The sequence below is a fragment of the Esox lucius genome, chromosome 16 (genome assembly GCF_011004845.1).
Source record: "Esox lucius isolate fEsoLuc1 chromosome 16, fEsoLuc1.pri, whole genome shotgun sequence".
NCBI lineage: Eukaryota > Metazoa > Chordata > Actinopteri > Esociformes > Esocidae > Esox > Esox lucius.
The window spans coordinates 10,357,290-10,384,117 of NC_047584.1; the positions used below are offsets into that span (position 1 = coordinate 10,357,290).

Sequence of the window (26,828 nt, forward strand, 5' to 3'; positions counted from 1 at the left end):
TGGTCAAACTTTTGGAGTGACTTAGAAATTCCTTGTTTTTGAAAGAGAAGCAAGTTTTTTGTCCGCTAAATTTATATGATCAGAAATACAGTGTAGACATTGTTAATGTGGTTGTAATGTGCTGATTTTTAATGGATTATCTACATTGGCATACAGAGGCACATTATAAGCAACCATCAATCTTGTGTTCCAACAGTACATTGTGTTTGCTAATCCAAGTTTATTATTATAAAAGACCAATTGGTCATTAGAAAACCCTTCTGCAATCATGTCAGCACAGTTGAAAAATGCTGCGCTGAATAAAGAAGCAATAAAACTCCTTCTTTAGACTAGTTGAGTATCTGAAGCATCAGCAATTGTGTGTTCGAGTACAGGATCAAAATGGCCAAAAACAAAGAACTTTCTTCTGAAACTTGTCATTCCATTCCTGTTCTGAGAAATGAAGGTTATTCCATGCGAGAAATTGCCAAGAAACTGAAGATCTTGAACAACACTGTGTACTACTCCCTTCATAAAACAACACAAACTGTCTGTAACCAGAATAGAAAGAGGAATGGGAGGCCTCTGTACACAATTGAGCAAGAGGACAAAACATTAGTGTATAGTTTGAGAAACAGACACCTTAAAGGTCCTCATAGCAAGGCTATAATTGCTACAAATGGAGGATTATTTAAAGAAAGCAAAGTTTGTAGGACATAGTTATTATTTAAGTCAAAAATCACTATTTCTTAACCTTGTCTATTCATTTTGCTATTTTCCCTATTCAAACTCATTTCATGCTTTTTTTCATGGAAAACAAGGGCATTTTAAAGTGACCCCAAACTTTTGAATGGTCATGTATACATGGGTTACATATATTCCATGTCCTTGACAGAGTCATGAATGCAAAGACAGTGGCATCAACACCAGGTTGCATTGTTAGTGGCTGTATTACATGCATGTCACTCTGATGACAAAGCAACATTTATCAACCCGTTGACACCAACTGATTGATCTGGGAGGTGCGAGGCATGGTTTGCAACTTGGCTGCTAAGTGTAAGGAGCAAAAAAAAAATTGTAAGGTCAGACAAAAGTGATTCTGACAACTCAATAGCAGAAAAAGTTACCTTGCAAGAGTGCTAAACTTATTTGATTCTGAGCTTTCCCATTAGATTGATCACTCTGTAGCTGCTTATTTAGTAGTGTAAGACATTGCTAAGAATGTTGGACCAGCCTGTTACTTAATGCTTTGATGTTTAAAAATCTGCAGATTAAGACAAAGTCTGCAAGATTTTAAGGGGCTAAAAGTTAGAAATTTTTGGACAAAGTCCAGTTATGAATCAAAAATTTTGTAGAGGTATAGTATCAATTACCGGAACATGTGTTGTTAGACTCATCCTCATTGCTCCCGCAGTCATTAGTTCCATCACACAGCCATCTCTTAGGGATACACCGGTTGTTGAGGCACTTGAACTGGTCTATGCGACAGCTGTGGTTTGCTGGAACAGACAGATAGACAGGCAGAGACACTGAACTCCAAAGAATGGTTTAACGCTTAAAAAACTCTGGTAGTTTGTGGGATGGAATTTGTCATCTAACGGACTTACAAATCTGACATTTACATTTCTCACTTTAAGAGGCCTAATTTGACCTACAAAAATATGACACAGCACAAACCATAGACACTGACAAACAGAAATGTAAAGCAGGGATTTGAGTTAGAGATGTATCAAACCTTGTTATAGAAGGCATGCTGACATTCCAGCACAGTAAAATCCATGTTATACGCTATTCTAATCATTCTGGCTGAAAATGACATTACCCTTTTTTTCATACGGAGAAAGGCGTCTAAAGTGATGTCTATCAAATAGATTCACTAAACAATAAATGTTCCTCTATACCAGATAGATGGAAAATGATTGGGAGGAAGGATGGGATGGGGTGTATTTAGTAGCTTTGTAGAATCATATTAATGGCATTTTGCAAGAAAGGTTGAACACACTATGTTGCCCACTAAGTGGTGTTTCTTTTCAAGACCAAGCAGGCAAGAGTAAGTGTGTGTGTGTGTGTGTGTGTGTGTGTGAGAGTGGTGCAGGGGAAGGGGTTAAGGAGGGCAGACAGATAGATACACACAGCAGCTATGGGGTTCTTCGTCAGTCCCATCCAAGCAGTCATCATCTCCGTCACACTTCCACGATGCACGTATACAGCGATGGTTACGACACTGAAACTCATCGCTCTTACAGCGCTGTGGCTCCACCACCCCAGACAACACTTCATTATCAGACAACAGAGAAATGGACGTTAATTACAGCAAAACCGACATGAGGGATTTTACCATGGTAGAATCCACCCCATTAGCAGGTAAAAGCATTCTTTACAGCTAATTACAAAACATATTTTGAACTGTGCAATGGACTGCTCAGAATGATTCTGTGCCCTGTCCTACTATACCTGAGCAGGTGACATTGTTCTTCTCCAAGAGCTGGTTGTCAGCGCAGGCACACACTCGGCCACCTGGGATAGCAAGGCAGAGGGTACCGCAACCCCCATAATTCACTCTGCAGGCGTTGTTACCTGGAAATGCAGGGTAGGAACAAAATAATTCCTCCTGTTTACCTAAAATATTATAATTCTAAATAATATAGTATTTTGTTAGCAGTCTCTATTATCCTTCTTCCAACTGTGGTCGTCCTCCTCTACGAACAACGGCGCGGAGGTTAATGTTAACAGCGGAAAAATGCACATGAAATACCTCCTTAATACAAAAGCTATTTCCTGTTTGAGAAGGATGTGCCAGATGGGTGGCACACCATCTATAACCAAACGTCACATGAATTATTGGGGGCATTGTCGTGAGGAGTCATTTGACATTTTTATCTTTTCAGGGGAATAATTTGTCTTTTAGGACAAAGCCAATGGTTCTCGAGGGAGAGAGAGAGAAAAAATCTGATGTTGTGTGAGGAAACTGTCACTTATAAAGTTGAAACATGGAGTCCATTGTTGGTTTCGTTTAGTGTAAGGTCCAAAGGCAGTGCCTGAGCCAATGAGATAAAGGCTTCTATTTTGTGTGAGCCAATCAGTAATACTCAGAGGACAGCAGAGTCAATTAATCTCTTTGGTGACATGAGCTTTGGAAGAATGGCCAGAAAAATTCTGCTTCCCCTACGTTGAGAATTAAAACTCATACTGTACAGCTGGCAATTTTTTTCTGCTCACTTCATTTGCATCATTACATGTTTGGCAATCCACATTCCTACACCACCCTAACATACTATGTTGGAGCAATGGAAAATGGAAATGAAAATACAAATGGAAAGCCTACAAGAATTGAACAGGCTCAAAATGCCTCTTATCTTAATCCATTGATTGACAAGCAGATTATTTGTTTTGGTACTATTCTCTGTGTCTGAGAGATGAGAGTAATCACACCGTTCCCTTCTTCACACAGTATAAACAGTGATTCACCAACACTTTGCCAGGATAACAAGGGATCTACCTGCTTTGAGGTCCTACAGTTCTGCATCATCAACCAAGCACATCATGCATCTCTCTCTCTTTGCTGCGATTTATTCATCTACCCACAACAGGAATCCATCATCAACCACCACACAGGACTACTGTGTTGAGTCTTTCATTTCTATAGAGTGAAATTCTAAGTAAAATTGCTGTCACTGTCAATTTATGCAACAAGTCACACATGCCGTGAAATGTCACTCTCAGGATTAAGTATAATATTTTCATTATACTAACAGCCATATAAGATACCACAGTAGACAGAATGTAAAACTTTCTTTCAAGGTAAAATAAATAGTTAAAGCATCCGTAACTTGTTGCATAAATCTGCAAATCAAGGCCAATCACAGACACTATTCCCTAGAAGAAGGTACTATGTACTCACCGAGGGGAAGTTCCTAATGATAAGTTGTAGGAACAGCAATAAATACTCAAGGTAAGCTTCAACCACAGGGGATGGTTGGAGGGGAAGTAAAATCAAACCAACCTTGTTGACTCTGAGCATCATACACACGCAGACCAAAGAGTGGAGGCCTCTCACTCCTCAGCAGGGTAACGTCCCCAGAGGTTATATCCAGCTGGAAGACCGAAGCGTTCATGTACTCTGTCCAGAAGATGGAGTTCCGAAAGTGAGAAATCCCAAACGGATGGTTCAACTGTTTCCCGTTGTACACAACCTGCATGTGCAATCAGATATGCCAGCGATCAGGGAAATAACAATTAGTGCACCAGTAGTCATAGAGAGAAGATGGAAGGCAAACCAGTGAAATAGAGATAAATATGGTACTATAGGGGCTATATATATTATGTTAAATGCTAAAAGGTCAGTACCATAGCAGGCTAAGCATTTAGAAACAATTTCATTATCTGTTTGTAATGGTTTATCATTCCGAAATGTTTTGCCCGCTGGAAAAAGCTTCACTCACCTGTCTGCCAGTGCCGTTGAGGTAGATCTTCTCAATGTGATCGTAGTACGCATCACACCAGTACATGGTGCTCGATCCATGGTCCAGGGTGAGGCCATTGGGCCACAGCATGTTAGATGTGACAAATATCCGTCTGTTAGATCCATCCATCCACGCGGTCTCTATCCTTCCTATACTGTCATTCACTTCATCCTCCTCCCAGTCTGTCCAGTACATCCAACTGAAACACACAAACATCATGTATTCCTACAATTGGTTTGGAGATTGGAAAACATAACAATAAACCATAGAAATCAGGGATTTAATCTATTTGACATCAAGCACAACACAAATAACATAATTCATGAGTTTATCTAATAGCTCTGCATATTGCAACACTTTCTTTTCAGGGGTTCGTTTAGTGATTCGGTCAGGAATTTGACATGATCGGGTCTCTAATAACTATGTGTAATGTTATTAGAGACACAGTTGCATGCTACATGTGAGGTACATTAAACAGAATGTAAGAGGTCGAATCAAAAGCTCTCTGTCTGTGCAAGTTATCTTCCTGACCCACTGAATTATTCAACACAGCCTTCACTGCTAGGCTAAAGCTCTATAAAGAAATAGGGTGTGCATATTTGTGTGTGTCTGTGTATTTATGTGTCCATGTGAGATAGATAGACTGATAGGGAAAGTTGATAATAAGAATAATAAGTCATTAATACTAAGTCAGAAAAGTTATAATGTTAACACATACGTGAAGTTGACATACAGAGAGATAAAAGAGGACCAAAAAAACAACAACACAAATTTCACCTGTGAAGACCCATCCTACAGGGAAAATATTGATCTCTGGTTCTTCTGATGGATAGGCCAATCAATACTGACAACCCCAAACAATGTTTTAATGCAAAACTCACAGTTGGAAGGTTAGCTGGTGGTTAAAGCAATTATGCCTCTGTTATGATGACAAGAAACGATATCCCTCGATATGGGAGGGATTAGGTTAGTGCTATAACATAATTATAGATAACCTCATAAAAATGACTGTGCCAAAAATGGGCTGTTCCCCCTTAAGGTTTTGTTAACAAAATGCTGCCCTGAACGTTAATATTGACAGAATATTAACGTTGGACCCGCCATACAGGCGTATATGTACAGGCGTATATGTACAGGCGTATATGTACAGACGTATATGTACAGGGGTATATGTACAGGCGTATATGTACAGACGTATATGTACAGGCGTATATGTACAGGCGTATATGTACAGGAGTATATGTACAGGCGTATATGTACAGGCGTATATGTACAGACGTATATGTACAGGCGTATATGTACAGACGTATATGTACAGGCGTATATGTACAGGCGTATATGTACAGGAGTATATGTACAGGCGTATATGTTTTGCAACGTGTAAAAAAAGTCAAATGAAGTTCAACTATTGCTGCACTAAATAAGCAGTGGGGAACCGTCAGGGCCCAATACGCCCTCAGAGGGTCTAAGGATAGATACAAATCTGTAAATGTTTTCATATATTATAATTAGCTATTTTGTTTTCATTTATTTCATCTTTTGTCTTAACTGTAATGATCTTCCTATTGAATTTCTTCAGTTTGTGTTGGAAAAAGAAGGGTTAATATCCAATCAGAATTTTTCTTTGGTAGTATCGTGATAGTAATTATCTAGCTGTGCTCAACGCTCATTGCCTAGGCCCTCAGGCTTTGAATAGAAGGCACTAGCAAACATAATTGACCCTGATTTCAATTAGAGCAACATTTTGGAATGATAGAATCAATCAATCACAAATTCTCTTATAATAGGTGGGACAATGGTATGACGCCTCAAGGCCCTCTAGAGGGCCTAAGCATGAACCTGCCTTTATCCATTTCATAAAGAAGGAAAGGAGAATGGACATCGTTTTTGAATGATAATCATAACGGTGAGTGGACTTTTTGTTTTCATCTACTGGGTACATTACATTTCTTGTGGTGCATTGTGTTATTGTTGCATGCTGGACATTGAATACAGCACAACTTTTGTCTCTGACAGCATATACTGTTCGTGGTCGCCGCTATTTGAGTGACTGTTTTGGCAAATGTTTCTTTGAAACGACACAATCTTATTTTCATCTTATGTGGTTCCTGCTACCGATATTCACAATTGTTGTGTACGTTTTGCGACTTCTGTGAGCCAGGGCCGAGGCGTGGTTTAGGACCGTTTGACTCTGTCATAAAATAATTTCTTCTCCTACATAGGTCTCCAAAAGAAAGGTCTTAAGTCATGGTCTGTATACACAGGCATCCGAGTTCTCTATATTTATGACGTCAGATCCTTTTCTACTACTGAGGGTATCTCCAATAGTCATGGTTCACCACTGTAAATGAGTATATAAGGCACATGGTGATTCAGTAAATGGAAGACAGACTATACCTCGGCTGAGGACGATTCTTAGTATTTTATAAGAATCTCTATGAGCAAAAGTAGCAACAACTCTTCCACAAAAATACATACATTTAAATTGGAAGCTACGTTTAAAGTGAGAGTATAACATAAATAATACAGATATTAGAATGTTCCATTATATTCACCAAAGAAATTATGCCAAGAAAATGTATTCCGTGATCTCATATACTTACATCCCCAAGGCAGTGAGTCCCCCAACCTCCCACAAACACAAAATGCACCATCCAATGTGGAGTACCTGAATACAGCCTTTTGCTCAAGGGTCATGCACAGTTTGGATGCTGTGATTTGTGGAATCATACTGAATGTTTGTGTTTGCTGTGTCACATACTGAGGATAATACATTTATAAAGATACATTACGAATATTTTGGCTTAACTGAAGTGTTCCCTTTCAAAAATACAGCAAGAAAGGAGGCAAAACATGCATTTAGCTTTCCGGAATAACTCGTCCTTCTTGGAGCACTGGCTTATGTGGCCACACTATGACAAATGGAGAACAGGTTCAGATCTTGGGTGCCAAGAGTTCATCTCTGAGACAGAAACCTGTTATAACAATATAGTATTTTTTGGTAAAAAATATACTTTTGAACAATTGTCTCATTTATTGATATGCAAAGCACGCTATGAGCAATTTCAGATAGTGGATGGATGAATTCTTTCATTTTTATCATCATTAATCATTTGTCGGCAGTAGCCTAACAATGGGCATACCATCATCGGCATCAGAGATGTCTCCGGCTGACTTTCTTCCGTTGAAAGATCCTCCACTGATTTTATTCATTTAGTATGTAGATGAGCTCTGATTAGAGCTCTTAGAGCCCCTGGGGATGAAGCGCCAGAACTAAAGGGAAAGTAAGATGAGTTGGAATTCATTTGACTTGTTTGTTGAAAAAACAGGTGATTTAAACTCGTAACATTTTTAAATTTATCTATGTTAATATTTTTATATTGTAATCTTATCTATGTGTTTAAATTGATCTTGCGTTGTAAAAAGACAAACGGAGGAACACTGTGGCCTATACATGGCCTGCTGTATTTTGACTAGGAGTCATCGATGATCATTCTCAATATAACAATTGATATTGTCACTAATCAGGAAATTTAGTCTTGTTTTCAGTGCTCACCCGGCACATACATTTATATATTTTTTTTTATATAAATATAGTTTAGGTGTTTTAGCAAAATATAGAGAGTTATAGTTAGTTATTTTGAAAACGTTTTTTTCCTGTTTATTGTGACCAGTTTTGTGATTGAATCACTAGTTCAAGCATTACGTCCATTACAGAGAAATCCAATATACAGTGGGGAGAACAAGTATTTGATACACTGCCGATTTCTGCAGGTTTTCCTACTTAAAAAGCATGTAGAGGTCTATATTAACTGCACCTGTTTGAACTCATTACCTGTATAAAAGACACCTGTCCACACACTCAATCAAACAGACTCAGACCTCTCCACAATGGCCAAGACCAGAGAGCTGTGTAAGGACATCATGAATAAAATTGTAGACCTGCACAAGGCTGGGATGGGCTACAGGACAATAGGCAAGTAGCTTGGTGAGAAGGCAACAACTGTTGGAAGAAGTTCAAAATGATGGTGAATCTCCCTTGGTCTGGGGCTCCATACAAGATCTCACCTTGTGGGGCATCAATGATCATGAGGAAAGTGAGGGATCAGCCCAGAACAACATGGTAGGACCTGGTCAATGACCTGAAGAGCTGGGACCACAGTCTCAAAGAAAACCATTGGTAACACACTACACCATCATGGATTAAAATCCTGCAGCGCACGCAAGGTCCCCCTGCGCAAGCCAGCGCATGTCCAGGCCCGTCTGAAGTTTGCCAGTGACCATCTGGATGATCCAGAGGAGGAATGGGAGAAGGTCATGTGGTCTAATGAGACAAAAATACAAGAGCATTGTGGTCTAAACTCCACTTGCCATGTTTGGAGGAAGAAGAAGGATGAGTACAACCCCAAGAACACCATCCCAACCGTGAAGCATGGAGGTGGAAACATCATTCTTTACGGATGCTTTTCTGCAAAGGGGACAGGACGACTGCACCATATTAAGGTAAGGATGGATGGGGCCATATGTCACAAGAAATTGGCTTTCCCTCAGTAAGAGCATTGAAGATGGGTCGTGGCTGGGTCTTCCAGCATGACAACAACCCGAAAAACACAGCCAGGGCAACTAAGGAGGGGCTCCGTAAGAAGCATCTCAAGGTCCTGGAGTGGCCTAGCCAGACTCCAGACCTGAACCCAATAGAAAATCTTTGGAGGGAGCTGAAAGTCCATATTGCCCAGTGACAGCCCACGAAACCTGAAAGATCTGGAGAAGGTCAGTATGGAGGAGTGGGCCATAATCCCTGCTGCACTGTGTGCAAACCTGGTCAAGAACTATAGGAAACGTATGATCTCTGTAATTGCAAACAAAGGTTTCTGTACTAAATATTAAGTTCTGCTTTTCTGATGTATCAAATACTTATGTCATGCAATAAAATGCAAATTCATACCTTAAAAATCATACAATGCGATTTTCTGGATTTTTGTTTAGATTTTTGGGAAAACCCTTATACATTAGTAAATATTATACAACCTTCTTAAAAAAACTAACAGCATAAAAACAATAGACAACTTTCAATACAAAAAGACAATACTCCCCGTTCCCAAGACGTCCTTGCCCCCAAGCCCAGACTCCCTCCGCCACTAACCACTAGAACCCAGCTATTACACAACAAAGTCCTTTCTAGGTATTGATCCCCTATTTGAATTGTATTCAAATAACATTATGAATTTTGCTTGGCAAAACGTGATTATGAAAAAAATGTGTGGTGGCCTTATGGGAATGTATATATTCTTGGAAAAATCTAAAAACTCTGAGATCTTCCAAAGCCAAATTACTAGATTTTAAAGTTTACTTTATCCACTGAGAGGCACATTGTCAATATATGTATTATTATTAAAGAAGCAACCACTGTTTGAATTTAAAAAATCATAACAAGAAAAGAGAATATTGTAAAATGGGGGTATTCAACTCTGGACCTTGAAGCCAGTTCCAATCATTTTATTTTTAACTGCAACCCCATAATCACCCACACCAGGTGGGTGCAATGAGTTAGAAAATAAAAACAGCAGTCTCTGGCTCTTGTAGGGTAACCGTTGAATACCCCTGCTGTACAATCATATTTTCAATTATAAATTTGAATAAGTGCCAAAATAATAATCTTATTGTGATTATCAACATTAACAACACCTTTTAAAAATAAACATTAAAAGAAAGATCTGTTTTGTTGAACATTATACAACACTGGATGATAGAGATTGCATTAGACAGGTTAAATACATATATAGTATACAAATTTTGACTGTCATTATCAAATGTAAATACCATATATAAAACAAGACAAGGCAATATTAGCTGTTTAATTTGATAATGGTATTGTAGGAGCATCCAGGATATTTTCTAAGGAGAACATTATTTGGCATGGTTACCCATCATCGTACAAACTATTGCCAAATGAGTGGGTGCAACATTTGATGTGTTCTTGTAGGCCGCTACACATATTGTCACTTCTCCAGGATGATAGTGGACATAAACACAATGCTGAAAGAAAGACTGCCAGTCCTCATGCTCAATAACAATTCAGCTGTACCATTCAGGGCCGTTGTCAAGTCAAACTAGACTGTGATTTTTATCTATACTATGTGTTTCATAGAATTACTAATGGTATCTGACCTTACCAGGGGTTTGGACGCTCATTTGATTAATGTTATCCCTGAATATCTCCAAAATACTCATCCGCATTCAGGAAGTCATAGTCCTCTTCGTTCAGGGAGGGGAGATTACAGTCCACCAAAATGTTTGGCATGTTTAATAGATTAGGATCAGCGTCAGATCAGGTTCTCTATTGGGAAGGTCTCTGGATTATTATTGGTTAAAGATAAACTCCATCCCATAGTTTTCCAGTCACAGATTAAGCTTGGTCCTGGACAAAAAATCTAACTGAAGGGAATATCTCCACGGGTGTTTATTTTGAGTCTTGGGCGAGGCTTAATCTTTGGCCATGAAACCGCCCCAATAACTTTATATTTATTTTATTTTAATTATGTGAGGACCTGAGGGTTAAAACCCCACACGCACTCTCAGGACACATTGTAACCAGTCTCTGGGAGAAGATAAGAGAGCTGTGCTCAGGGATTACAACATCATGATCTTATTATTATAATGATATTACATTACTGGTATTCAGAATTAATTTAGCCTTGACCAGTAAGTAATCGATTCGAGAGTAAGCAACGTGAACATGTGAAAGGAGTATTCCCAGCCTGTGCGGTTAGCAATCCTCCATACATAAAACATTTAATGCTAAGGTATCCCTAACATACAAACAGGCAATATTGTTGGGCTGGATGCCACCACTACCCCGCGATGTGTGACGCGTAACCACTCTCTGATGTGTTCATGTTGTGGTGGATATTGGGAGTTAAGGCATTTTACATTTGAGTCACTTGGCAGACCCTATTGGCTGGAGGGAGTAGGGGTAAGGGGAAGGGGGTATCCTTGAAAACAGGGTTGGGGACATTGCTCCAGCAAGGGGGACTGTTCATGGAACTCTCTATGCTAGGCACAATCACACAGTTCTATTAGAACACACCCTTTGCAAGGTTCTTTAATCAATTCCAGACACCTTTTCATACAATCCAAGATACTAAACAGGTTAGACTATTCCAAAACCTAATCTTCCCAGATACCTCGCATTTATATGACAAATGTCACACTACAGTGGAAACTCTGCTACACAGATTTACCCAGTTCTCTAACTTACACTTACATGTATTGATCTGGAATATGTTGTATCCTCTCACTTGTCCCAGATACCTTGCTTAATCCAGATCCAATATTAATTGTACTGGGAGTTTCAAAGACCCTAAACAGATAACTCCAACAATAGCTCATTTCTTACAGAATAATTTCTAGTGAAAAACATTGATTCAGATTTTCTTTCTAAAATACACAGGGATAGGGCTTGGATTTGGGAGAGAGAGATTTCGTCAGGGAGGGGTGCAATGGGGCACCTTTTCTCTTCTGCGTTTGAATTGCTTTCTTTGTGTATATGTTTTAATTATTCACATTTCTCTTGTCTTTTCGAATTTCAATAATTGCATTAAAACTAAATCAAAACACACATCAGTACAAAACGTAACAAAATGTGGAGTCTAAGGGAAGTGTAGACTTTCTGTAGGCACTTTATATGGAACATTTGTTTGCTATGAATGGTAATTAATCATTTTGAATGAATGCACTGTACTTCGAGCAATGCATGATTGCAAATGAAACTACTACACAGACCTACAGTAACAAAAAAATCCACTATTGCCACAATGTGTATACACTTTAGAATAGACTTTAGATCGGTAGACTAAATTGACCAGCTTTGGTAAACAAAGAACAATGTAGCCATACCAAAACAATGTGACAGGGGAGGTGCGGAGGAGGGAGGGAATTATATAATAAACCCAGAAATTATACAGCCACGGAAAATATTAAGAGACCACTGCACCTTTTTCTTTACTTTCCAAAAAAGTGGAAAAATAAGGATTGGAGTGAGGAACAGAAGGTTTAAAATTAAGAGACAACTGCAAATTGAACGCTTCTGTTCCTCACTCAAAACTCACCACTCCTTTTTAACACAAATGGTCTATAGACTAAAGCCCAAAATCAGGAACTACTACTCTTTTAGGAATCAACTTGTGCCTGCAAGACAATTTTTTTGATTTTCATATAGAATGGGCCCAGACAGATCCCATGTTATACATACTTTACACACAAAGAAGACAATACTATTGTATTCCTGACTGTTTTTGTGTGTTTGTTTGTTTGAAGCAGGCAAGAGCAGTACAGTTTATTTCTGTGAACATTTTGCATTTGGTCAAACCCTAAATTAATAAGGACAAAAACTCATAATTCTTTTAACCAAATCCTACCTTTAGTAAAATTAGTAAAACTAAGAAAATATAATACAGGCATTGTTTAATATGGCCGTCTTCAGTTAGCTCACCTGTTGAGGGGATCCACTACGATGGCTCGTGGATGAGACATGTCCCCCTCTAGGAGAGTCTTCCTGGTTTGAGAAGCTTTTTCCAATCTGGCCACACTAATAGTCTTTCTGTATCCATCATTGGTCCAGTATAGATTATTACCAATCCAGTCCACAGAGATCCCCTCAACGTTGTCCAGGTCTGTAAAGTGATCAGTGTAAGTTATCTCCTACTGACAAGCAGATCTTAGATTCTAAACAGTAAACTGATGATTGTTAAAGTACTTTTAACTGATGCATCCAGGCCTGGAACTTATTTTTTTTTTCATGAATAATAACATTCCCAGAGATCTGTCAAAATGCATCATCATGTTCATGCAGTCAAGGCGAATAGACTAAGGATGTTCCATATTCATTATGAAAAAAACACAAAACAAATACCATCTTTGAGTATCGTTTCCCGATTGTTGCCATCTATTTTCTGCCTGCCAATGAGGAAACTGGTGGTGTCAGCAAAGTAGATGTGTCCTGACTCTGCATGGTAGTCGATAGCTCTGGGGTTGACAAGGTCCTCAATCGGCACCATGTGCTCATCACTGGACTTAGCGTTCATATCCAGGCCTCGGATGACTCCTGGCCGACCCTTACCATAGAACAGGAACAGGTCGTTTTTCGGTTCTAGGGGGCAGAAACAAAGAGATCTCTACTCTTTGAGATACATATCAATAAATTGTTAAACAAAATTAACAGAGGGTGCAGACATGCTAAAAGATGGGTTCTGATTGGTTTGCCATGACAAACGATATGTCACAGGAGCTGCTGGGTCACACATGCAAATGTTTGTAGCTATTGATAACATTTGAGGGTTTTTTCTTATTTCCCCCATTTGATCATGGAATGTGTATGTATAATCAGCCCACTGTATTTTTGAGATATTTGAAGTTGAGTCAGCCTAAACATAAATTGGTTTGCTGTGTCTAGCTTGAATGGTTTCTTTTGAGTAGTTAATTAATGCTATGTGTACATTGAAGCCAATGTAATTATTCTTGGTTTATAAAGGTTTGGAGTATTTAAAGTTTGCCTAGTCTCAGTGTATTTAAAGTTGGTTTTAAATGGTCAAAGAGCATGACCATTTTGAATAGAAATCACTGTTTTCCAATTAGTCTAATTTCAATTATTTTAATTAGCAGGCCTTCATACATGACCTACCAGCTGTAAAATGGCCCAGAATTAATGCTATTGCTATTCATACATTTCTTAATAAAGAAAGAACATTTCATACATTTCTTGCCACTCTCAGGAAAGCCTGTACTACAAAACATTACAGATCCTAAACAGACAGCTATTTCACCATAAACAATTAGGAGAATAGTTTGGACCGCCAAGTGACTGATAAGAAACTTTGCAAGGAAGCAAGGCATCAGGGCTCTCAGGTTATTAGGAAAGCAAAGGGGGGGTTGAAAACGCGTTTCCAGTTACCTATTGTGCTCAGATATAAAATTGCAATATCTACAGACAATATAAAAAAGCATAGAGGCAAAACAAAAGAGCCAATTTGTTAGTGCGGCCCAAGCATCTCGATCTGCGCTAGTAAATGTTTTTTAGAAGGACTTTCTGAGAATGCACTATCAACTACTTTTTTACCTCTCATTATAATCAGCTACAATCACAAAGGATTAGAGAATTGGTGCCATTATCCCTCTGCTTAACCCTGATTGTTATAGAACTATCTCAATCATTTTTTGAATGCCAGGTCAATAGAGCTAACCCATCACCTGGGCTCCCATAGTATTCTTTCAGTCAGGCTTCAGAGCTGGCCAAAGGTCACTCTTAGCATCTCTAAAGGTTCTAAATACACATAGTATCTGCTTGAAACAAAAAGCAGTACAGTGCCACTGTCTTTGTTGAATTGGTGAATGTCTTTGACTCAGTCAGCCATATTATCCTTATTAATAGTCTCTATAACCCAGTGTCTAACCGGGTTTGAAAATCATTTATCTGACTGCATACAATGTGTCAAATCTGTGGGGCGGTAGTTTGTATGGGTGTCCCCTATTCTTTGTTTATGTTAATCACGTTGCACTTACTGTAGGTAACTCCCACATCCACCCTAATACCGATGACACTACTTTAGCTCATACACTACTGGCCTCTTACTGAATACTGTACTGACAACCCATCACCACAGCTTTAATATCATCCAGCAGGCCTTCGTTGACCTCCATCCACTATAGTCCTTCATACAAAAAATGCAAAATATATTATTTTTAATGAAAGCCTTCTGCAGCTTGATTGCCAACCAAATCCATCCTTTCTTGTGTGGGAGTTGAATTGGAGTATGTCAGCACCTACAAACATATTGATATTTAGCTTGACTGCTTAATATCATTCAGCACCCACATTGACCACCAGCAGTATAGAGTAAAATCTAGAATTACACCTGTAATAACGACCATTCGGCCAATCCTCGACAATTAAGGTTTGCTGCTATAAAGCTTCTCCATAAGTTAGATGTAATTTACTTATCCGCCATCTGCTTTGTGACCTCTGTCCCCTTCCACACTCACAGTTGTGATCTTTACACACAGGTTAATTGCCCCTTCTTTGGTTTTGAAAGAAAATGTCTTGATGGAATCTTGTGGCAACCCTGTCAAAGGAGTGGAGAAATTGGTAAAAGTATTTTTTAAAGCATAATTCGAGTTCAATAACTTCAATCCAGATCAATTAGCAATTTTTTTTTCCTAGTTTAAATGCTAAAAGGAGTGTTAAGATGATGTTGAAGAAAACGAAGACAAGAAAAGATGATGAAGAACATGACAGAGAAAGCATCAAAGATGAAGTATGAATGGAGGCCACCCTACTAATAATATCAGTATGTAAGGAATCTACATCCATGCTTTCCATTGGGCAAGCATTCCTAATAAATAAATAAAAGCCATAAAAGGAAAGGGAAAGGGTTCTCTTTTTTTATTTTCTATTTATTGTTGGTTAATTGGTGTAATTATTCAATGCTGAACCTAGAATTAAAGCCTTTAACATTCTACATTGTCCTAATCTGGGTTAGCTAGGCTCATCTATCCTCGTTAATGGGAGCAGTGATCAGTTCCACAGGCTGGGTTATGTCCCTTCAATCACATTTATGTTACAAACTGGCATTTCAGTCAGTGAGAGGAAATTACTGAAGAGTTGTAGTGTTGTGAGCCAAACTCAAAGTCTTCTTGTGCTAGCTATCTTGCCATTTTGATGCAAATACATGAAAGTTGAACACGAGAGACTAAAAAGCAACTGTACCGAAACTGTTAACTCCTGGATGGACATTACAGCATTATCTTTGATAGGAGAAGCTGAGGTGGCTCCCTAGGGATCCTCCAGGGCTGTAAAGACAGAACCAGTCCTCTCCCTATTCTACACCCAGTCCCTCTACCCCCTTTACACAGGAGACCAAACTGTTGTGGGTAGACAGACCACACAGGCATCACTTCAATTTATCATCCTGTGAGGGAGAGCCAGGCTACCCCAGGAGACAATTAAGCATTGTAAGAGACCCAGATCTCAAACCTCACCGTGACTGGCTGCAATGTGCCATGAAGAAGCACTACAATTTAGCACTGAATCTCATTAGGCCATGGGAAGAGAGAGCTGGTGTCATCAGTACATCTGGCAAAAAGGTATTAATCAAATGTCTTCGTGGAGGAGGAATGAAGCAAGGCGCTCTGCTACACCCGATCGAAATGCGGTGGACCTCTGATTATGTCATCAATTTGATCTTGTGCTTTTTTGTCAACTACACAATGTCCATGGATTGATCAGGCAAGCTAACAAATGCAGACAAACTTAAAACTCCATTAGGGCTATAATGAATCAAGAATCCCGACAGGTCAATATTGGGACATCTTTTTTAAATGGGCCAGTCTGAATTTAATACTTTTGTCTTCATTACTGTCTGTCTGAGGCAGGGCAGTATGAAGTGACTTTGGAAAGTATTCAGACCCCTTCACTTTCTCATCATTTTGTTGTGTGATAGATTTAAATTTATCACCTTTATTTATTTGTATACAATCCAGAGGCTTTATTTTTTGCCACTTTTAGGTCATTCAGTACACATCCAGAGGCTAGGGAGCAATATATTATGTTCAACATAGGCAGACCAAGCACAGGAAGTAAGTAATTTAGATGGTATAGGGTCAAGTTGACATCTGGTGGGTTTAGAGCTCCTTACTATTTTAGTGAATGTCTCGAGCAATACAGTATAAACAAATGAAAAGGTTTCAGACACCATCATAGCACTGAGACTGCTCTCGTGAATGTGGTAACTTACCTTTTAATGGCATCTTACACAATTTCTGCATCCATCCTATTACTTCTTGATCTTAGTGCTGTTTTTGACACCACTGATCACGCTCTTCTTTGGAGAGATAGGACACCAATGTTGGGCTTGGCGAACACATTCTTGCCTGGTTTAGATCCTATTTGTCTGGATGGCCTGGCCGCCCATAAATCAAATGTACGTTTTGGTGTTCCTCAGGGCTCAGTCATGGGACCGCTATTGTTTTCACTGTATATGCTGCCTCTTCGTTTCACCCGTAATCACATTGTCAATTTTCACTGCCATGCAGATGACATACAGTTGTACATTTCGATGAAACATGGAGAAGCCCTAAAGTTACCTACACTGGAGGCATGTGTATCAGATATAAGAAAATGGATGACAAAACATGTTTGCTTCTAATCTGAAATGCTTGTTTTAGGACCAAAGAAACAAAGAGATCTATTGTCTGATCTCAACAGTTCTAATCTTGACGATTGCATGGTCACATCATGAATAACAATGAGAAGCCTTGGCATTACCCTCGAACTGAATCTTTCTTTCGATTAAAAATATTTTTTCAAGAGCAGCGTTTTTCCAGCTTTGAAACAGTTTTGCAGACAGATTATGCAGAAAAGCTCATCCAAGCTTTTGTTACTTCAGGATTAGACCATTGCAATGCTTTTCTCTCTGGGTACCCTGATAAGACAACAAAACAACTTAAATTAGTGCTGAACACGGCTAGAACGAAAAACGTTGATCATATTACTCCAGTATTAGCCTCTTTACACTGCCGGCCTGTTAAGGTTAGAGCTGATTTTAAAGTCCTATTGTTAATCTACCATGGGCTACATGGACTTGCTCCTACTTACCTCTCTGAATAGGTTCAGCCATACAAACTTATACAAACAATAAGATCCAGTACCGTGCACAGACCTTCCGTTGGGCATGTGCTAAATCTGAAAGAGTGGGCAGGGCATTCGGCTCACACAGATGGACGTGTTGGAGTGAGTGACGCGTGTAAATTGTTTTTTTTTATGCATCCTTGTCGGGTTCACCAAGGCAGACAGGCACATGTCAACTGGGCACATGTCAACTGGAACGGGCATTAGTTGGCAAAGGGCCATTTGCTCTGCACAGGATGAGCCTTACCTGTGCACGTGCCTGCTAAGATCAAAAGGTGCAGGCTTCCTTACTGTACCTAGAAGTTCTAAATAAACAGCCGGAGGCAGGACCTTTTCAGAGCTTGCATGTCCCTCTGGGAGGATTGCCCTCTATGCCAAAACCCTGTGGAGGGCACCTCCTAGCTATTGCGCCGGGCAGGGATGTAGATTTAGGGGGGGACTAGGGGGTCATAACCCCCCCTATTACAGACAGATCAATGTGACCCCCCTGGAAAAGAGTGAAAATCCTGGGATAGATTGATCCTGACTCCTGTGACCACTGCCCACACCCCACTTGATTGTCCTAGTCCTCTCCCAGTCCCCACCCAACCTGACTGTCCCAGTCCTGTCCCAGTCAACACCCCACCTGATTGTCCCAGTCCTGTCCACCTGGTTATGCTGTGGACTTGGATTCTGTTTAAGGACTCTGATCACAGCCCACTTGCATTTACTGACCTTCTGATCATGCAAAAACATTGACTTGGCCCACAAGGTGATGTGTTCTTATCTAAATCCAGCACAGTCAGAAGAGGACTACCCACCCCTCATAGTCTGGTTCCTCTATAGGTTTCTTCCTAATTCGGGACCCTACAAGGGAGTTTTTCCTAGCCACTGTGTAGTAACTGTTTTTGCTTGCTCTTTGGGGTTTTAGGCTGGGTGTCTGTAAAAGCTCTTTGTGACAGCTGCTGATAGAAAAAGGGCTTTATAAAATACATTTGATTGAATACGAATTTGAACAGACGGATCGGTGCAGCTTCTGCAGTAATGCGGTCGATGTATCGGTCTGTCGTGGTGAAGAAAGAGCTGAGCCACAAGGCAAAGCTCTCGATTTACCGGTCAATCTACGTTCCTACTCTCACCTATGGTCATGAGCTTTGGGTCATGACCGAAAGGACAAGATCCCGGATACAGGCGGCTGAAATTAGCTTTCTCCGCAGGGTGGCTGGGCGATCCCTTACAGATAGGGTGAGAAACTCGGTCACCCGGGAGGAGCTCAGAGTAGAGCCGCTGCTCCTCCACATCGAGAGGGGTCAGCTGAGGTGGCTTGGGCATCTTTTCCGGATGCCTCCTGAACACCTTCCCGGGAAGGTTTTCCAGGTCCGTCCCACCGGGAGGAGACCCCGGGGAAGACCTAGGACACGCTGGAGGGACTATGTCTCCCGGCTGGCCTGGGAACGCCTCAGTGTCCCCCCGGAAGAGCTGGAGGAAGTGTCTAGTGAGAGGGAAGTCTGGGCATCTCTGCTTAGACTGCTGCCCCCGCGACCCGGCCCCGGATAAGCGGAAGAAAATGGATGTTTGAATGATTTTTTTTTAATCAGATTCATTTCTTAAGATTCATTATTGCTTTCCAAATAAATAAAACACAGTTAGAAATCAGCCGTTCGTACAGAGATGAAATAATGATTGCGTACCTGGTTGTCAAGGGAGAGAGTTATTCAATTATTTATTGCAGCATTTGATAGTCTATTGTTCATGATGTTACAGACTCAAGCTTACAAACTCGGTCTTACCAACTTGATCTCAAAAGAAACTTCTGGTTGTCCTCTACTTTATAGGTATTGCAATCCAGAATACACAACACAGTTCTGTAAGCCCACTGGCAGATTACTGTCATGCTTTGACCGAACATGACTTCCTGTGTTCTTGTGTATGGATAAACGGACCATACATTCATATACTTCTACAACACCTTCTAAAAATTTTAGAATGTTCATTTTTTTGACCATTTCACTATTAAAAAAAACTGTATAACACAAAGAAATACTTAAGGCAATGAAAGAAATAGGGAAAGTGATGACACTTTGGGTTTGCATCTTTTCTAAAAAAAATTGTATTTTTTAATCAGATTACATGTTCATGACACAAAGGGATGAGGGGGAAATTGACTCTTACTTTTGCAGGACTGTCCGTCAGTCTCCATGCTGAAGCCTGTCCGACATCTACAGGTCCTTGACTTGTAGCTGCCGCTCAGCAGACATATGTGGGAGCATCCACCCGGCTTTCCATATGGGTCCATCTCACATGCGTGGCTTCTAACTAAAGGATAGGAAGATGGTAAAAGCCCATTAGCAACTCCAACCAACATAGCTCCAACGTGATCTATTGACTGCGTGACGTGTGTAAGCTACAGTCAGATTTGACCCCAGCACGTGGCATATTGTAGTACCATGAATGGATTAATTCACTGCAAAGCAGACAAAACTCTTGTGAGAGCTTGTGAGTCACAAGTACTGGGGGTATACCGAATGCATGCATGCGTTACCCTGACACAAATGTCCTTTACCTTTTGGCTGGGTGAGTTTGTGGTAAACACGTATTGCTCCTCTGGAACTCCCCAGGCTGGTTAGTGCCATGTGTTCTGTGGTATTAAACCGATCAATCTTGAAGATGTCCATTGCATTCTCATTAGAGGGGTTAGGGTGAGTGGCATACAGGTAGTTCTCAAAGACAGCTAAACCATGGATGTAGGACACCTAAAACAGAGCAGAGCAACGCTTTGAAATGCAACAGAGCAAAGATGAATCCCCCACCCTCATAAAATACCTGTATTTCCTTTTCCATAACACTTGGAAAAGGAGTGTCTCAGGGACCAAAAACATGGGAGGAAATATGTGTGTGTATGTGTGTTTGTTCATATTCCCCAGCATATAAATGTTAATAGAGTGGGCATAATCTTCTGGGAACATATCCCTGACTATGACACTGCCCTCCATGCTACATTTACTATGCCGTCACCCTCCCTGCTCATGGATACACACACACACACACACACACACAGGACAGGGATGAGTGAGTAGTATTTAAAAAATGTGGACTGAAGAAAAACTGGAAACCATTGAACCATAATAAATATTATAATCAGCCAGTCCATTTCATTTCAAGGTTGTGTGATGCATTTTATACTATAGTACCGTTGTTTTGTGTTGCTGTTTTTTGATTAAGGCAAGGAAGAAATACTTCATGACCAGGCTTAACCTGCATACTGTATTCTGAATACTTTTTTTTTATTATGTTGAAACAGCTTGATTTCAAAATGTACATCCTGGTTTGAGTCGAACCTATCCCAGTATGGGTCCAGTGATTTTCATGTAACATTCACAAGAGTATTTTCTGGAGTGTGCTCAACCCTGTGATGTATGAGTTGGAACTGAAATGTAACTGTAATAAAAAAGGATTAAGACATTGAATTCAATACTACAGTACATCGTCAACCAGAACGAACAAGAATAATCCGCCTTTCATTTGTTATATAGACGATATGCAAAGCAACTTCTCAAAAGTCTACTGCATGGGGCCACACATTTATGAACAGAAGAGTTGCTACCGTAACATCACCAGCACACGCACACATACACAATAAGGTGTAATTTAAATGGCTGGGCACCATCCATCATTGTCTACAATACAGGAATATGAATATGGGTTCCCTTTGCACTACAGTAGGTTGTTTTAAGGGGCAACCTTTTGAATAATAATATTCCCTAATTATCTGCATGGTACAGAAAGATGGACTAAGATGTAAGCCAATTGAAAGTGAACTCGTTTTTTATCCGCTCTTTCAGACAGACTGAGAAATCACCCATGCAGCATCCCATTGAAATCCAAATGTAGAAAATATCAAATCTCTAGCATAACCTATCTCCGCTACTGATAGTCGATATCACTACATTATCATTGGTCAATGTCGCCAGCATTGCCAATGGCTGTCCATATCATGATGTGACAGACGATGTTTATCCTGTTAGAACTTTCATGAATGGAGATGGGCAGTGCAAAGGGTCGCAGCACATTCTGGCATTCACAGTAATTTGCCTATTAATTTGCTTTAGTCAGTAAAGAGAAAAGAGAGCACACAGTACCTGTCAGAATTTGGACACACATCCAGTGAACTGCAGTAAAGTGTTTCCAAAGTTTGACTGGTACTACATATATATAGAATAGATGGAGCTTCCAGAAATGTGTAGCTTAGCATGTGGCCTAGCAATCAAAATAATGCTAGATTGAATCTCTGACCCAACAAGATGGAAGAAATCTACCAGTCTGGCCTCAATATGCTTGCTGGCTACGTTAGCTTTACAGGCTATGCCAAACGTATGTAGTGCTAACAAGATATACTTCCTTGAACTCAAACAGCCACTATTGTTTCCTATACACCGCTCAACAACATTGAGCTTCCAAATGTTACATAGGTTAAACAAAAACATTGTGGGACCCTTAGTTCAAAAGATTAGAAATGCCTTTCAAAAATCAATGCTGAAAAATTAAGGTTACAAAAAAGGTTACATATAGGACGTTAACCCTCCTGTTATCTTTGGGGTCAGTTTGACCCCATTCAATGTTTAATGTCTCAAAAAACATGATTGACATAATTTTAAAAAATTCTTATTTAATGACTTTGGCTAATTTAATGGGGACAACTGGGTAAACATAAAAGGAATATGATGATATGTTTTCAATGTTCTGTAGACATTTTGTAGCATCAGTGTTCTTTGGGGTCAATTTGACCCGAGGCTGTTTTAGCTATATAAAACATATAGGAAAATATCAACATTTTACACACATTTGATTTGGTAGTTTTGGGTGATTTTTGAGGTCACTAACATGCAATTTTATAATCTTTAAAAAATGTCCATCTGCTTTAGGGCCCTGACCTAACCAAACCAAACCTGTAGTATTGCGAGAACCACTGATAGTTCACCCAACATTGGGGAGGAGCCAACATATAAAAGCTTTCACAGCAGCCATCTAAACAATTTATCTTGGTACTCTGTGGGCTCTCAGTTGAAAATGACCTCTACGTAAAGGTTTACTGTCATTGACAGTGAAAGTGCCATAGAGGAGAATGTGTCTAAGACAGAGATAATGTGGAGGAGGGCCCTGATTATGAGGCATCCTCCTCTGATGACAATGAGACTCTTGTGTTGACCCTCTTGTTGTCTCTCAACCACAAGCCGACACATCACTGTCCAAACATGGAGGACCGAATGGTCATAACATTACATGTGATCATTTTTTCACATCATATGCCCTGGGTGAGGAACTGCTGAAAAGGAAGGTTAGAATGTTGTGGACAATGAGAAAACAACAAGCCAGAGCTTCCCTCTTAGCTTCTTGAGATGAAGAACTGGAAGTTAACATCTTCAAAAAAGTTATTGGACAAAGATGCTGTCCTGAGCACCAGTGACGACAGAAAACCACAAATGGTCTTGGAACACATTGAGACAAAGGGAGGGATTGATAATCTGGACAAGGTCACGGCCATGTACATCTTTTTCTTGGGGTCAGATTGATCCCGAACATAATACAGGTTACTATTCTTGATTACAGAAATTGTTCTTCTCCCCAAATGTCATAAATAACAAAAATCTGTTTAGAAAAAATATAATTCCCCCTCCAAGAACTGCCACCTTAACGTGGTGGAGGGGTTTGAGTACCCGAGTGACCCTAGGAGCTATGTTGTCTGGGGCTATATGCCCCTGGTAGGGTCTCCCAAGGCAAACAGGTCTTAGGCGACGGGTCAGACTATGACCGGTTCAAACCCCCCTTAATGATGAAAAAAAAAAAAATTGAGTACCGTGACGTCGCCCGGTATGGCGCAGCCGGGGCCCCACCCTGGAGCCAGGCCCGGGGTTGGGGCTCGTATGCGAGCGCCTGGTGGCCGGGCCTTCCCCCATGGGGCGAAGTGGGGCCGCCCTCCCGTGGGCTCACCACCCACAGGAGGGACCATAAGGGGCCGGTGCGAAGAGGATCGGGCAGCAGTCGAAGGCAGGGGCCTAGACAACCCGATCTCTGGACACAGAAACTAGCTCTAGGGACGTGGAATGTCACCTCGCTGGCGGGGAAGGAGCCTGAGTTAGTGCGTGAGGTTGAGAGGTTCCGATTAGAGGTAGTCGGGATCACCTCTACGCACGGCTTGGGCTCTGGAACCACACTCCTTGAGAGAGGATGGACTCTTCACCACTCTGGAGTTGCCCATGGTGAGAGGCGGTGGGCTGGTGTGGGTTTGCTTATAGCTCCCCAGCTCTGCCGCCATGTGTTGGAGTTTACCCCGGTGAACGAGAGGGTCGTTTCCCTGCGCCTATGGGTTGGGGATAGGTCTCTCACTGTTGTTTGTGCCTACGGGCCGAACGGCAGAGCAGAGTACCCAACCTTCTTGGAGTCTCTGGGAGGGGTGCTGGAAAGTGCTCCGACTGGGGACTCTATTGTTCTACTGGGGGACTTCAACGCCCACGTGGGCAACGACAGTGACACCTGGAGGGGCGTGATTGGGAGGAACGGCCCCCCGGATCTGAACCCGAGTGGTGTTCAGTTATTGGACTTCTGTGCTAGTCACAGTTTGTCCATAACGAACACCATGTTCAAGCATAAGGGTGTCCATCAGTGCACGTGGCACCAGGACACACTAGGCCGCAGGTCGATGATCGACTTTGTTGTCGTCTCATCTGACCTGCGGTCGTATAAGACATTCGGGTGAAGAGAGGGGCGGAGCTGTCAACTGATCACCACCTGGTGGTGAGTTGGATCCGATGGCGGGGGAGAAAGCTGGACAGACTCGTCAGGCCCAAGCGTACTGTAAGGGTCTGCTGGGAACGTCTGGCCGAGTCTCCTGTCAGAGAGATCTTTAACTCCCACCTCCGGCAGAGCTTCGACTGGATCCTGAGGGAGGTTGGAGATATTGAGTCCGAGTGGACCATGTTCTCCACCGCCATTGTCGAAGCGGCCGCTCGGAGCTGTGGCCGTAAGGTCTCCGGTGCCTGTCGAGGCGGCAATCCCCGAACCCGGTGGAGGACACCGGAAGTAAGGGATGCTGTCAAGCTGAAGAAGGAGTCCTATCAGGCCTGGTTGGCTTGTGGGACTCCTGAGGCAGCTGACGGGTACCGACAGGCCAAGCGGACTGCAGCCTGGGTGGTTGTGGAGGCAAAAACTCGGGCCTGGGAGGAGTACGGTGAGGCCATGGAGAAGGACTATCGGCTGGCCTCGAAGAGATTCTGGCAAACCGTCCGGCGCCTCAGGAGAGGGAAACAGTGCCCTACCAAAGCTGTTTACAGTAGAGGTGGGCAGCTGTTGACCTCAACTGAGGATGTCGTCGGGCGGTGGAAGGAATACTTCGAGGATCTCCTCAATCCCGCTGTCACGTCTTCCATTGAGGAAGCAGAGGATGAGGGCTCAGAGGTGGACTCGTCCATCACCTGGGCTGAAGTCACTGAGGTGGTCAAGAAACTCCTCGGTGGCAAGGCACCGGGGGTGGATGAGATCCGCCCTGAGTACCTCAAGTCTCTGGATGTTATGGGGCTGTCTTGGTTGACACGCCTGTGCAACATCGCGTGGCGGTCGGGGACAGTGCCTCTGGGATGGCAGACCGGGGTGGTGGTCCCTCTTTTTAAAAAGGGGGACCGGAGGGTGTGTTCCAACTATAGGGGGATCACACTTCTCAGCCTCCCCGGGAAAGTCTATGCCAGGGTTCTGGAGAGGAGAATACGGCCGATAGTAGAACCTCGGATTCAGGAGGAACAGTGTGGTTTTCGTCCGGGCCGTGGAACACTGGACCAGCTCTATACCCTCTACGGGGTGTTGGAGGGTTCATGGGAGTTTGCCCAACCAATCCACATGTGTTTTGTGGATTTGGAGAAGGCATTCGACTGTGTCCCTCGCGGCATCTTGTGGAGGGTGCTTCGGGAATATGGGGTCCTGGGTCCTTTGCTAAGGGCTGTCAGGTCCCTGTACAACCGAAGCAGGAGCTTGGTCCGCATTGCCGGCAGTAAGTCAGACTTGTTCCCAGTGCATGTTGGACTCCGGCAGGGCTGCCCTTTGTCACCGGTTCTGTTCGTAATTTTTATGGGCAGAATTTCTAGGCGCAGCCAGGGGCCGGAGGGTGTCAGGTTTGGGGACCACACAATTTTGTCTCTGCTCTTTGCAGATGATGTTGTCGTGTTGGCCCCTTCTAACCAGGACCTTCAGCATGCGCTGGGACGGTTTGCAGCCGAGTGTGAAGCGGTGGGGATGAAAATCAGTACCTCCAAATCCGAGGCCATGGTCCTCAGTCGGAAAAGGGTGGCTTGCCCACTTCAGGTTGGTGGAGAGTGCCTGCCTCAAGTGGAGGAGTTTAAGTATCTAGGGGTCTTGTTCACGAGTGAGGGAAGGATGGAACGGGAGATTGACAGACGGATCGGTGCAGCTTCTGCAGTAATGCAGTCGATGTATCGGTCTGTCGTGGTGAAGAAAGAGCTGAACCGCAAGGCGAAGCTCTCGATTTACCAGTCAATCTACGTTCCTACTCTCACCTATGGTCATGAGCTTTGGGTCATGACCGAAAGGACAAGATCCCGGATACAGGCGGCCGAAATGAGCTTTCTCCGCAGGGTGGCTGGGCGATCCCTTACAGATAGGGTGAGAAACTCGGTCACCCGGGAGGAGCTCAGAGTAGAGCCGCTGCTCCTCCACATTGA

At 41.9% G+C, this 26,828-nt stretch overlaps 1 protein-coding gene across 2 annotated transcripts in view; it reads right to left on the minus strand.

Moving 5' to 3' along the window:
- lrp1bb (low density lipoprotein receptor-related protein 1Bb) overlaps positions 1 to 26,828 on the minus strand; it is a 428,510-nt gene that overhangs the window by 211,729 nt on the left and 189,953 nt on the right. The window contains exons 9-17 of one of the 2 annotated variants that reach the window (XM_020055063.3): positions 20,666 to 20,855; positions 20,275 to 20,418; positions 13,354 to 13,590; positions 12,934 to 13,114; positions 4,422 to 4,641; positions 3,983 to 4,172; positions 2,434 to 2,556; positions 2,113 to 2,253; positions 1,353 to 1,478 (exon numbers count right to left, since the gene is read on the minus strand). In XM_020055063.3, coding sequence (XP_019910622.3) covers positions 1,353 to 1,478; positions 2,113 to 2,253; positions 2,434 to 2,556; positions 3,983 to 4,172; positions 4,422 to 4,641; positions 12,934 to 13,114; positions 13,354 to 13,590; positions 20,275 to 20,418; positions 20,666 to 20,855 — 1,552 coding nt within the window. Of the gene's footprint in view, positions 1 to 1,352; positions 1,479 to 2,112; positions 2,254 to 2,433; positions 2,557 to 3,982; positions 4,173 to 4,421; positions 4,642 to 12,933; positions 13,115 to 13,353; positions 13,591 to 15,479; positions 15,561 to 20,274; positions 20,419 to 20,665; positions 20,856 to 26,828 lie in introns of those variants that run through there. The other variant, XM_020055064.3, reaches the window with a different exon arrangement.